We start from the raw sequence: 12,411 nt of genomic DNA, 5'->3' as shown, positions 1-12,411 counted from the left end.
CAAATCCGGTAGCTGTTTTGTTTTGTGACATACATACTGCAAAAGGCCCCGGCCTTGCTATCCTTGGGACTTAAAGGGCTGGCACTTGGCAGGTTGGAAACCTGGAACTCATGTACTCACACAGCCGCTGGCCCTGTCATGGACAAAACTGTTGTCCAACGGAAGGCTGTTGTTCAGACTTACCAAATGTAAGAGAAAGGGGGAAGACGTAACACTTGGTATCGTGGTTCACATCGTAAACTTCAAGGGAGGCCATTTATTTTTGTTTGTTTCTAGGTGAACTGAAAACACTAGCCCCCCTCGATCGCGAGGAGCAAGCGGTTTACAACCTTCTCGTCAAGGCCACCGACGGCGGGGGGCGGTTCTGTCAAGCGCATGTGGTGCTCACGTTAGAAGACGTGAATGACAATGCCCCCGAGTTCTCCGCCGATCCGCACACCATCACCGTGTTCGAGAACACGGAGCCCGGGACGCTGCTGACCAGAGTGCAGGCCACAGACGCGGATGCAGGTACCCCCGACGTGCTCCCAGATCCTAGGAGCCTCTCTTTCCAAACACATCCCAGATTCGGGCCGCGGAATTATTGTACCTCCTGCGTGTTGAGTAACTCCTCATTGTTGTGTTGTTTCATTCCTTGGCCTTAAACATGGAATGAAATATTTAGAATAATGAGTTTACTTTTTTTTTAAATGTATTTTATTGATTTTTTACAGAGAGGAAGGGAGAGGGATAGAGAGTTAGAAACATCGATGAGAGAGAAACATCGACCAGCTGCCTCCTGCACACTCCCTCTTGGGGATGTGCCTGCAACCAAGGTACATGTCCTTGACCAGAATCGAACCTGGGACCCTTCAGTCTGCAGGCCGACGCTCTATCCACTGAGCCAAACCGGTTAGGGCATGAGTTCACTTTTAATGAGTATTTGCAGTCTCAGAATGGTGCCCAGTGAACATGCTGTTAGGTAGCTGTGGTGTCCCTACAATTCTGGTTAGTGACTATGTTGACTGATCGTCATTTCTCATTGAGTTAGGGAAGTGTTGTTTTGTGACTAAACCATTAGTGACATAAAGTTATTTTAGGATCATAGGAACAAATGCAATATTTCACAGTTTTACAAACCTCCCAAGTTTTCGTGGAGAAATAAAAGTCTAGGATGTCTAGCATTTTGATAGCAGAGAATAAAAATAACTTCTTCAGTCATATTGATACTGAGGAAGTAGAAGAGTAGCAGAAATGCTACTTTTCAGGTCAGTCTTTGTCACTGAAGGTAAGTAGTCAGTAGGCTTTAAAAGAGCTGCTGGGGGCCCTGGCCGGTGCTCAGTGGCTTGGGAGTGTCGCCCTGGATACCAAAAAGGTTGCGGTTTGGTCCCCAGTCAAGGCACATGTGGGAGGCAGCTGATCAATGTTCTCTCTCTCTCTCTCTCTCTCTCTCTCTCTCTCTCTCTCTCTCTCCCTCCCTCCCCCTCCTTCCCTCCCTCCCTTTCCTCTCTCTAAAAAAATAAACAAATAAACATATCCTCCGGTAAGGATTAAAAAAAAAACACATCTGAGTATTATAGCGTAAGTTCATATAAAACAGTCTTAGGAAGCTGGATAACTACGAAATTATATTTACTTTAACTCAGTAAATTGTTAATCTAGAAGTTTACTTTTTTAAGGTCATAATCACAATGACCTTTAAAAGATTGTGTTTTAGCCTTTTTCCTTTTCAATATGTACGCTACGTGTATTTTAAAAAACATAATTTGTTTAAATTCTTTGAAATTGAGCCTTCTGGCGTGATGTCCTCTATTTACAGGATTGAATCGGAAGATAGCCTACTCTCTGATTAACTCTGCGGACGGGCAGTTCTCCATCAATGAATTGTCTGGGATCATCCAGCTGGAGAAACCTCTGGATCGAGAGCTGCAGGCCGTGTACACCCTCACCGTGAAAGCCGTAGACCAGGGCGTGCCACGGAGGTTGACAGCGACGGGCACCGTGGTTGTGTCCGTCTTGGATATAAATGACAATCCTCCCGTGTTCGAATACCGCGAATACGGTGCCTCGGTGTCTGAGGACGTTCTGGTTGGAACAGAAATCCTTCAAGTGTACGCAGCCAGTCGGGACATCGAGGCAAACGCAGACATCACCTACTCCATCATCAGTGGAAACGAACACGGGAAATTCAGCATCGATTCTAAAACAGGTGACTCACCAATAAATGATATGACGCCCTTTATTCTGCCATAAAGGGTAGATTGCCCAGCACTTGGCCTGATGTAGAGGGACTGGTCATAAAGTGTTAGTAGATACTCTAAAAAGATGAAACTAACATTTCCTTTATATTGTTATTTTAAGTGGGGTTTAAAGTGGTTTCCAAGACTTCAAAATATGGTTCCACATAATAAGATACATTTCTGATGTATCCATTATAACTACAAGCAAATTAATTTTAAATAGAAAATTAAAGTATCTCACTTGAGGGATTTAGTAAAGATACAGATATAAGATGAGATAAATTAATGAAGATAAAGACTGGAGGGTAGAAAAGGACCTTGCATAATGGCTCCTTTTTATCCCCGTATGGAGCTCATGGGAAGTAGCTTCCCACATGAAATGGCAGTCCCCACCTCTTCGATCTTAGCATCTATGGGGGCATCTGATGATTCAGAAAGATGACTTTTTTATTATGCCAGGTACGCATAACAGGTGGAGTACTTTCAATCACACTGATGGGATGACTGCCAACAAGGTCAAAAGTCATAGGAGTTTAGGCTCTTGCTGCTTAAGTACTTCCCTAGTCGTGGTATCCTGTGGTCTACATAGCTTGAAGTGTTAGCACATTGTAAAAAGTTGCTCCATTCAAATCGTATTTAATTGTCCGTAACTATTTCCTGGGGGAAGTAAGTGTGTGAGGATGCTATTTCAAAATTTATTTTTAACACATATCTTAAAAACTTATTTTTAGGGCTCTGTAAGTAGTATGGGCAATACAGCGGTGAAAAGGAAAGGTGTTAAACCATTGTTAAATCAAAGGGATTTTTAAAATGATGAGATGTAGTTATTCTAGTGATTTTTTTTTTAAAAAAGGATGTGTATTTCCATAAAAGAAAAAGTATAAGAAGGAAAAGAAAACAAAGCCAAAGGAAGGATTTTTATGTTTTTATTTTATTAAATTACAGTGAAGTCTGTGATTGAGAAGAGATAAGGCAAATAGCCATTTTTATAGGTGGGGTATTGATGGTATTGATTGGGAGAATAACTTAACACAAAGAATATCAGGAAAATAAGAGACATAAATAAGGATCAGGGATGGGCAAATTTATAATTCTAATCGGTGAGTTTAGAAATTAGAAAACATCCATAAAAGGGAAGTAAACTTTTGAAGTGAAAGTTCCATTTATTTACAAGTGCCTGTTTCAGCTCTGAGTAAGCGGTAGCATTTTAAAACGCAGGAGTAATTTTGATTTTCTGTACAGGGGCCATATTTATCATTGAGAATTTGGATTACGAAAGCTCTCACGAGTATTATCTGACTGTGGAAGCCACTGATGGAGGAACCCCTTCCCTGAGTGACGTGGCCACTGTGAACGTGAATGTGACAGACATCAACGACAACACCCCGGTGTTCAGCCAGGACACCTACACGGCTGTGGTCAGCGAGGACGCTGTTCTGGAGCAGCCTGTCCTTACGGTGTGTATTTTTTTTCTAAAATACATTTTTATTGATTTCAGAGAGGAAGGGAGAGGGACAGAGAGATAGAAACGTCAATGATGAGAGATAACCATTGATTGGCTGCCTCCTGCATACCCCCTGCTGGGAACTGAGCCCACAACCCGGGCATGTGCCCTGACCGGGAATCAAACTGTGACCTCCTGGTTCATAGGCCAATGCTCAACCACTGAGCCACACTGGTGGGCACAGTGTGTATTTTTTCCTTACAGTTTTCTTCTCCTGGATCACTGCAAGAGGTTTTTCTGTTTGTTTGTTTGCTTTAGTAAGATTGATCCAGCTTTTCTGTATTGACCTTACGTGAATATCTTTTGAAGATATGGAAATGTCTTTTGTTAAGCCAATTACTGACTCTGTTATAAGTAACTAGAGACCCAATGCACAAAATTTGTGCAGGGGGAGGGGGCGGTGAAAGGGTGGTCCCCTAGCCCGGCCTGTGCCCTCTTGCAATCTGGGACCCCTTGGGGGATGTCTGACTGCTGGTTTAGGCCCAACATTCCTCTCTCATTCCAGGACCCCTTGCTCCTAATCGCCCGCCTGCTCACCCCTTATTGCTTGACTCTCCGCTCCTTAGTGCTGCTGCGGAGGTGGGAGAGGCTCCCGCCACCGCTGCTGCGCTCACCCGCTGTGAGCCCGGCTTCTGGCTGAGCGGCTCTCCAGCTGTGGGAGCACACTGACCGCCCGGGAGCAGCTCCTGTGTTGAGCGTCTGCCCCCGGGTGGTCAGTGCGCATCATAGCGACTGGTCGTTCTGCTGTAATGGCCACTGGGCTTTTATTATGTAGATTGCCTTATAACAGCTAGGTGTTGATACCAGAAATTCGCTGAAAGATTTCAGTCCCTTTCTTCGCTGTCTCCTAAGCGAGATTGTCCTATTCTCTAGGTGATGGCTGATGATGCAGATGGACCTTTAAACAGCCACATCCACTATTCCATAATAGACGGCAATCAAGGAAATCCATTTACCATCGACCCCACCCGAGGAGAAGTGAAAGTGACCAAACTTCTAGACCGGGAAACAGTAAGTGAAAACATTTGGCTCCCGTTGTTCACTGATGACAAAATCAGTACCTAGAGGTGCCTCCTAGTCAGACCCACCAGTGGGATGGGAAGTGCCCAAAGGGTAGAGCCAGCCTCTTCCTTCCCAGCTGACAAGCACAATAGAAGTACTTGAAAACAACAGTATGAAAATACAGTGAGAGTATGAGAGCTGTGCTTCGTACTTAAAGTTGAGATGACTTGAGGGTATAGTCAGGAGGAAATTAGTGTTGGCTCCAGTGTTTTGAGGCACTTCATTGAGCCAGAAGCTGCATTTTAAGCAACAGCAAACATTCGAGAAACCCCAGGTGCCGAGAGAAGGGCTGCAGAACACACTCGGGATGTGGGCAGCGTTTCCGCGGCCCTGGAAAGGAAGCTGCCTTACTGGACTCGGTTTTTTATAGGACGTCGTGACGGGAAGATCTCTGGAGTTGTAGGCAGTCCAAGGGCAAAACTGATGGGAGGGGGATGTGGAATGTCCTGAGGAGTTGAAATCGGCAAGCACTCAGGTGGGACATGCGCCACACGTCTGTCTGCCTCCGGCTGAGAGCAGCGCTGAGAAAGGTTGCCTTTCTTCTCGTGACAGCCGTGGAGATCCATTAGCATTTTTTTCTCATCGTTTGAATTACTTTTCTGTATTAATTTTTGTTAATAGGTCCGTAAGTTTCTCAAGTTTGAACACTTGAAAAGAATGAGTACGTATTCAGGGGGCATCAGAGAATCCAGTCACCAGTGGTTGAGCCATTTGGCAGCTACGTTATTGGCAGTGAACTTGCTGTAGGTTGGGGAATTGCCCACTTGCAGGACGTAGCAAATGGTGACGGGCGTTCAGATCTGCCCTTCCCGGTTGTCGGGAGTACATTTCTGATCGAATCCCGTCCTTTGGCCTTGTGAAAATGGACACGCCGTCTCTGTGTCTTGTCCCCGAAAAGATTTCAGGGTACACGCTCACAGTCCAGGCGTCCGACAACGGCAGTCCCCCCAGGGTCAACACGACCACCGTGAACATTGACGTGTCCGACGTCAACGACAACGCGCCGGTCTTCGCCCAGGGGAACTACAGCGTGATTATCCAGGTACCTCGGGCGCTGGGGGCTCGTTGCGCGCGGCCCTTTGGAGATGAGCTCTTCTCTGGCCTCAGTTATTCCTCTGAAATGTCTTTCCTTCCCAAAGACTGCGCCTCAGAAACAGGAGATGGGTCAGAGGAGAGGGTCTTCTTCGGGACTGACAGATGAGCGTTTTCATGACGAAGCCAAGCTTTTCTCTCCTTTTTGTGCTTTGGTGTTCAAGATATTCTCACTAGCCTGATTCTTTTTTTTTTTTTTTTTAATTTAAATTCTTTATTATTTAAAGTATTACATGTGTCTACTTTCCCCTACCATTGACATCTCCCTGGCCGCTGCCACCTCCCCCCGCCTCCCAACCCAGCACATGCCCTCACCCCCTACTGTCTGTGTCCATGGATTATGCTTATATGCATGCATACAAGTCCTTTGGTTGATCTCTTACGCTCCCCCCGCCTTCCCTCTAGGCTTGGATGATCTGTTTGATGCTTCTATGTCTCTGGCTCTATTTTTGTTCATCAGTTTGTTGTTCATTATATCAGCCTGATTCTTAATCTTAAATTTTGCTGTCCCTCTTTTCCTCCCTCCCCTTCTTGACCTTCCTCACCCCACCCCCACCCCCCCCCCCCCCCCCACCCCCACTCCTCCTCCAAACACCCCTCTTTCCATTCCCCTCCTCTTCCACTTCACTTTATCCCTCCCCCACTCCACAATGCCCCCTGTCCACTCCCATCCTCCCTCGTTATCCCCCCTTTCCCTTCCTCCTTATCACAGCCCCCTCCTTTCTTCTCTCTTTCCTGTCAAATGGAGCAGCAGTAAGATTTTGCTTTCCATATATTTCATAGTATAGGAAACTTGCCCATGTCTCTTGCTCTAAGGATTTAGTTTTGTTGCCCTAGCTGGTTTGGCTCAGTGGATCGAGCGTCCAGCCTGCGGACCAAAAGGTCCTGGGTTCGATTCCAGTCAAGGGCAAGTACCTCGGTTGCCTGGGCCCTGGTCGGGACTCAAGCAGGAGGCAACCATTCGATGTGATTCTCTCCCATCGATCTTTCTCTCTGTCTTTCCCTCTTCCACTCTCCCTAAAAATCAGTGGAAAAATATCCTCGGACGAGGATTAACAAACAAACAGAAACAGATTTTGGTTTTGTTGAAAGTTGTGGGTTTATTTTGTTTTTGTTTTCTGTGCAGGAAAATAAGCCTGTGGGCTTCAGTGTGCTGCAGCTGGTGGTGACCGACAAGGATTCTTCTCACAACGGCCCCCCCTTCTTCTTCACCATCGAGAGCGGAAACGATGACGGCGCATTCGAGGTGACCCAGCAAGGCGTCCTCCTGACTGCAGCCACCATCGAGAGGAAAGTGCGAGATCACTACTCACTGCGCGTGAAGGTACTGACGTCTTTCTGCAGGATTCTCTTGTGGGCTCCTGGAGAAGAGCTGCTTCTGTCGTTACCCTCTTGTATGTAAACAGCTCAGGTTTCATGAGAAGACAACAAAATGTCTAGCGTTGTCGTCTTTGTGTTCCGCCCTGCCTTCATTTTTATTCCATGCATTTCTGGGGCCCGTTGCTTCATTTGGTTACTTTATCATAGACATTGATAAGCGTCTAATGGGGAGAAAAAAAGAACCTAATAATTGGCCATTTTTAAGAACTTAAGCAATGCAAGTACATTTTTATTACGAAGTTGTGAACAGTGATCTGGACAGTGGTGATTTCTTGTTTTCCTCCTCTCCCAGGTGGCCGATAACGGAAAGCCTCAGTTGTCGTCTCTGACCCACGTGGACATCATGGTCATCGAAGAGAGCATCTACCCGCCTGCGATCTTGCCCCTGGAGATTTTCATCACCGCAGTCGGCGAGGAATACGCGGGCGGCGTCATCGGGAAGATTCACGCCACAGACCAGGACGTGTACGACACTTTGACCTACAGCCTCGATCCCCAGATGGACGGCCTGTTCTCCGTTTCCAGCGCGGGGGGCAAGCTGATCGCGCACAAGAAGCTGGACCTGGGGCAGTACCTGCTCAATGTCAGCGTGACCGACGGAAGGTTCACGACGGTGGCCGACATCACGGTGCACGTCCGCCCCGTGACGCAGGAGATGCTGAACCACACCATCGCCATCCGCTTCGCCAACCTCACGCCAGAGGAGTTCGTGGGGGACTACTGGCGCAACGTCCAGCGGGCGCTGAGGAATGTCCTGGGTGTGAGGAGGGGCGACATACAGATCGTGAGCCTGCAGCCCTCGGAGCCCCAGCCCCACCTGGACGTCTTACTTTTCATAGAGAAGCCGGCTGGGGCCCAGGTGTCGTCCAGGCAGCTCCTGCACAAGATCAACGCCTCCGTGGCTGACATCGAGGACCTCGTTGGCGTCAGGATCCTGGACGTGTTCCAGAGGCGCTGTGCGGGGCTGGACTGCCCACGGAGGTTCTGTGACGAGAAGGTGTCTGTGGACGAAAATGTGATGTCCACACACAGCACGGCCAGGCTGAGCTTCGTGACGCCCCGCCACCGCAGGACGGCTGTGTGTCTCTGCAAAGGTAACACCCGTGTGTGTGTGCAAATCGGGGGTACATGCTCTGGCCAACGTGGCTTCGTAGTCAGAGCGTCGGCCCATGCACTGAAGGGTCTCGGATTCAATTCCTGGTCAAGGGCATGTACCTGGGTTAGGGTTCAATCCTGGCCCCATTCAGGGTGCATGTAGGAGGCAAACAATTGATGTGTCTCTCTCACATCAGTTTCTCTCTTCTCTCTCTCTCTCTCTCTCTCTCTCTCTCTCTCTGTCTGTCTGTCTTCCTCCCCCTTCCCCCATGCTTCCTTCCCTCCCTTCCACTCTAAAAATCAATGGAAAAAAATGTCCTCCGGGGAGGTTAACAAAAAGGAGAAACTAGGGGGTACACATGATTTCACATATACTCTTTGAAGGCTGGCACATTAAAGATTTTCTTGAAATTCCTATTCTTTAGCTCTCCCTCCTCCCCTCTTTTTTTTTTTAAAGAGGGAAGATGCCCGCTCATCCATCATGGGTGTGAAGACAGTCCATGCCCCGAGGGATCGGAATGTATCGCTGACCCCAGGGAGGAGACATACACCTGTGTCTGTCCAGGTGGCAAGTTTGGGCAGTGCCCAGGTGAGAGTCCAGTGATTAGGCGTGCTTTTATTTTAAAAAGCCACTTTCCGTGTTTCTAATCATTTTCTTCTTTAATGGGGTGAAACGTATTGTAAATTATGTTTATCATAGCATGCCTGACAGAGATGCTACTTTCTTGTTACATGGCAACTCACCTGAATGAATAGTGTGGCGTGTTTCCTTCTTTATTATCAGCGCTCGTGTGAACATACAGTCCCACGTGGACAGATTCATTGTCCTTTCTCTCTCACATCCTCTCTTTTTAAAAAAAAGAAATTAAGAAGTACCTTACACAGTCCTCTACCGCTTGCTGTTTCCTGCTTAGCAGTAAGTCATGGGCATCTTTGCAAGTTGCTGTGTGTAAACCTGATGCTTTTTAATAGCTGTCAAGTGTCTCCTGTTGTTCATTCAAACAGTTTCCTTATGTGCAGAGATTTAGGTTGTTAAAATGTTTTCTTCTGCTAAAAAAGGAATCCTTCGTGTGCATCCTTACCCATTGGTGCTTCCGTTTCTAAAACTAGGACTATGGTCAAAGACTAAACTAAACATTTAACATTGTTAAATGTACCATTATGTTAGTTTCGTAAAAAGTTGTACCACTTTCTAGTTCTCCTAGTCCTGTGTGAAGGTCCCATTCCCCATTCTCTTGCCAATATTAAAGGTTTTCAATTGAAAAATAAATACCCCCTTCTAATGGGCGTGAAATGATTACCTAATTATTTCACTTTGCATTTGCCTGGCTTCTTGTGAGAGTTGTCTTTTCATTTGGTCGTTGCATGTGAGCATTTTTCCTTCTGTGACTGGCCCGTTCGCACTCTTTGCCCAGTTGTCTGGGTTATTTTGTCCGTCTCTTGTATTCACATATGGAGCTGTTTGTGTGTTGCAGTGTTAACATTATCTGCATTCTGCTGTCTGTGTAATATTGATCTTTTTATTTATTTAACAGTATCTTTTTTACTTTGAAATTTAATTTCTGTTGTGTCAGTTGTACATAATTTTACACAACGATTTCCATCTCTGGCGATGGATAGTATTTTCATCATTTTGGAGAATTGGGATTGTTTTATATCTTCTTTCAAAGGTTTCCCAAACCACCTCGAGGATATGCAAATATTTTCCTAACGTGCCTTGTAGTAATTTTACATAGAACATTTTTATAGTTACTTATTAAAGTATTTCAGAATTCATTTCTTTTTGATACCATAGTCTCATCTAAAATATATTTTTTATTTTAGTTACACTATGCCATTCATTAAGCAACTAGACGTTTCCCATTGAATTCAACTTGATAATGTTCTAATCTTAAATAAAAAACCGGGTCAGTCTCTGGGCAGATGAAATCACACGTTTAAAATATGCCACAGCTTGGTTCTGATTCATTTTTCCTCGCTGTGGTTCACAGGCAGTTCATCTGTAACATTTACCGGAAACAGCTTTGTGAAATACCGCCTGAAGGAAATTGAAAGCAAGTTGGAGATGAAGCTGACCATGAGGCTCCGGACGTATTCTTCTCACGCGGTCGTGATGTATGCTCGCGGCACCGACTACAGCATCTTGGAGGTTCGTGTCTGTTCCACAGACTATGGGCAGCTTTAAAAATATTCCACTTGATGTTCAGATTGTCCATTTTTTTTTTAAATATATTTTATTGATTTTTTACAGAGAGGAAGGGAGAGGGATAGAGAGTTAGAAACATCAATGAGAGAGAAACGTTGATCAGCTGCCTCCTGCACACCTCCCACTGGGGATGTGCCCGCAACCAAGGTACATGCCCTTGACAGGAATCGAACCTGGGACCTTTCAGTCCGCAGGTGGACGCTCCATCCACTGAGCCAAACTGGTCAGGGCCAGATTGTCCATTTTTGAAGAAAAAAAAAAGTAAAATGATTGAATTCCTCCTATAAATAGTTCATTGATACCTCGTAGACTTTCGACTGTGGGCTGAAAAGCTCTTTTTGCTGTGCAGTAGCTTGGAGACTTACTTCTGTGGCTTACAAACATTTTTAGGTACATGTGACCGTTAACATTTAAACTCTAAGTGCTATTACATCTTACTGTGAAGCGAGAGCCTACACAAGTTTAAAGTGATCATTATCTTGCCCACCCTTATTATTTTGTTAAGTGTGATTAGCTTTTGTATGCGAAGGAACCGCTGAGCTAAACCCAGCCCAAAGCTTTTGACTTTTGATATAATTCAGTGCTATTTTGGGTTGTTGTTCAGTTACTAGTTGAGTATTAGTCCCTTCCATGATGCTTTTTGGATGTGCAGTTCACAACTGAACTCTGTATCCCCAAAGGTCTGCTGTTAGGTGTACAAGGAACACATGAGTGTGGGATCTGTAATACTTAAACCCAAGGCCTTCCTAAGTTTCTGCCTTCAATTGCCCACATACCCCTCCTTCAGATGTTTGATCTCATAATCGGAGATTCTATGAGAGTAACGCGAGCTGTCCCCGTTTCTGCCGTAGATTCATAACGGAAGACTGCAGTACAAGTTTGACTGCGGGAGCGGCCCTGGCATCGTGTCTGTGCAGAGCATCCAGGTCAACGACGGGCTGTGGCACGCGGTGTCCCTGGAGGTGAACGGCAACTACGCTCGCCTGGTCCTGGACCAGGTCCACACCGCGTCGGGCACGGCCCCGGGGACTCTGAAAACCCTGAACCTGGACAACCACGTGTTCTTCGGTGGCCACATCCGTCAGCAAGGCACGAGGCACGGAAGGAGCCCCCAAGTCGGGAATGGTTTCCGGGGTTGCATGGACTCCATTTATTTGAATGGGCAGGAGCTCCCTTTAAATCACAAGCCCAAAAGCTACGCCCACATTGAAGACTGGGTGGACGTGTCTCCTGGGTGCGTACTGACGGCTACGGAAGATTGTTCCAGTAACCCCTGCCAGAACGGAGGCGTTTGCAACCCCTCACCTGCGGGAGGTAGGCTTCGTGATGTCGTCAGCTTTTAAATGTTACATGTGGTTTTGTTTTTCCTCTATTTGTTTTTAAGATATATTTTTTATTTCAGAGAGGAAGGGAGAGGGAGAGAGAGATAGAAACATCAGTGATGAGAGAGAATCATTGATCGGCTGCCTCCAGCACGCCCCCTACTGGGGATTGAGCCCGAAACCTGGGCATGTGCCCTTGATCAGAATCGAACCCGGGACCCTTCAGTCCGCAGGCTGACACTCTATCCACTGAGTCAAACCAGCGAGGGCTGTTTTTCCTCTTTATTCCAATCCAATGGTCAGGTCTTGCATCAGGGTAGGAATCACGGCGTGTGTGTTATAAACAGGAGAGCAGAGCAGCCAGGCTGACAGGAGCAGTGTCTGCCTGCTGAGCTCCTGCAGTCACGTCTCATTCTGCACCTGGGACCACAACTAATTCGGAACTCTCCTTCCAAACCCAGATGTTGACCCAGCGGGATTTAGAATGGGTACCGCTCAGTTCTCCTTGTGTGCCATGCCCCCTTCATCCGA

General features: G+C 46.5%; 1 protein-coding gene across 5 annotated transcripts in view; it reads left to right on the top strand.

Moving 5' to 3' along the window:
• Positions 1-12,411, top strand: part of FAT1 (FAT atypical cadherin 1) — a 116,592-nt gene that overhangs the window by 91,219 nt on the left and 12,962 nt on the right. For 4 of the 5 annotated variants that reach the window (XM_036301200.1, XM_036301205.1, XM_036301201.1 and 1 more), the window contains exons 13-22: positions 277-510; positions 1,799-2,188; positions 3,462-3,676; positions 4,597-4,734; positions 5,684-5,827; positions 7,004-7,201; positions 7,550-8,351; positions 8,810-8,941; positions 10,344-10,501; positions 11,410-11,872. In XM_036301200.1, the coding sequence (XP_036157093.1) occupies positions 277-510; positions 1,799-2,188; positions 3,462-3,676; positions 4,597-4,734; positions 5,684-5,827; positions 7,004-7,201; positions 7,550-8,351; positions 8,810-8,941; positions 10,344-10,501; positions 11,410-11,872 (2,874 nt within the window). The other variant, XM_036301203.1, reaches the window with a different exon arrangement.

This window comes from Myotis myotis, unplaced genomic scaffold, assembly GCF_014108235.1.
Source record: "Myotis myotis isolate mMyoMyo1 unplaced genomic scaffold, mMyoMyo1.p scaffold_m19_p_3, whole genome shotgun sequence".
Taxonomy (NCBI): Eukaryota; Metazoa; Chordata; class Mammalia; order Chiroptera; family Vespertilionidae; genus Myotis; species Myotis myotis.
This window is presented reverse-complemented; position numbering and strand designations above follow the sequence as displayed.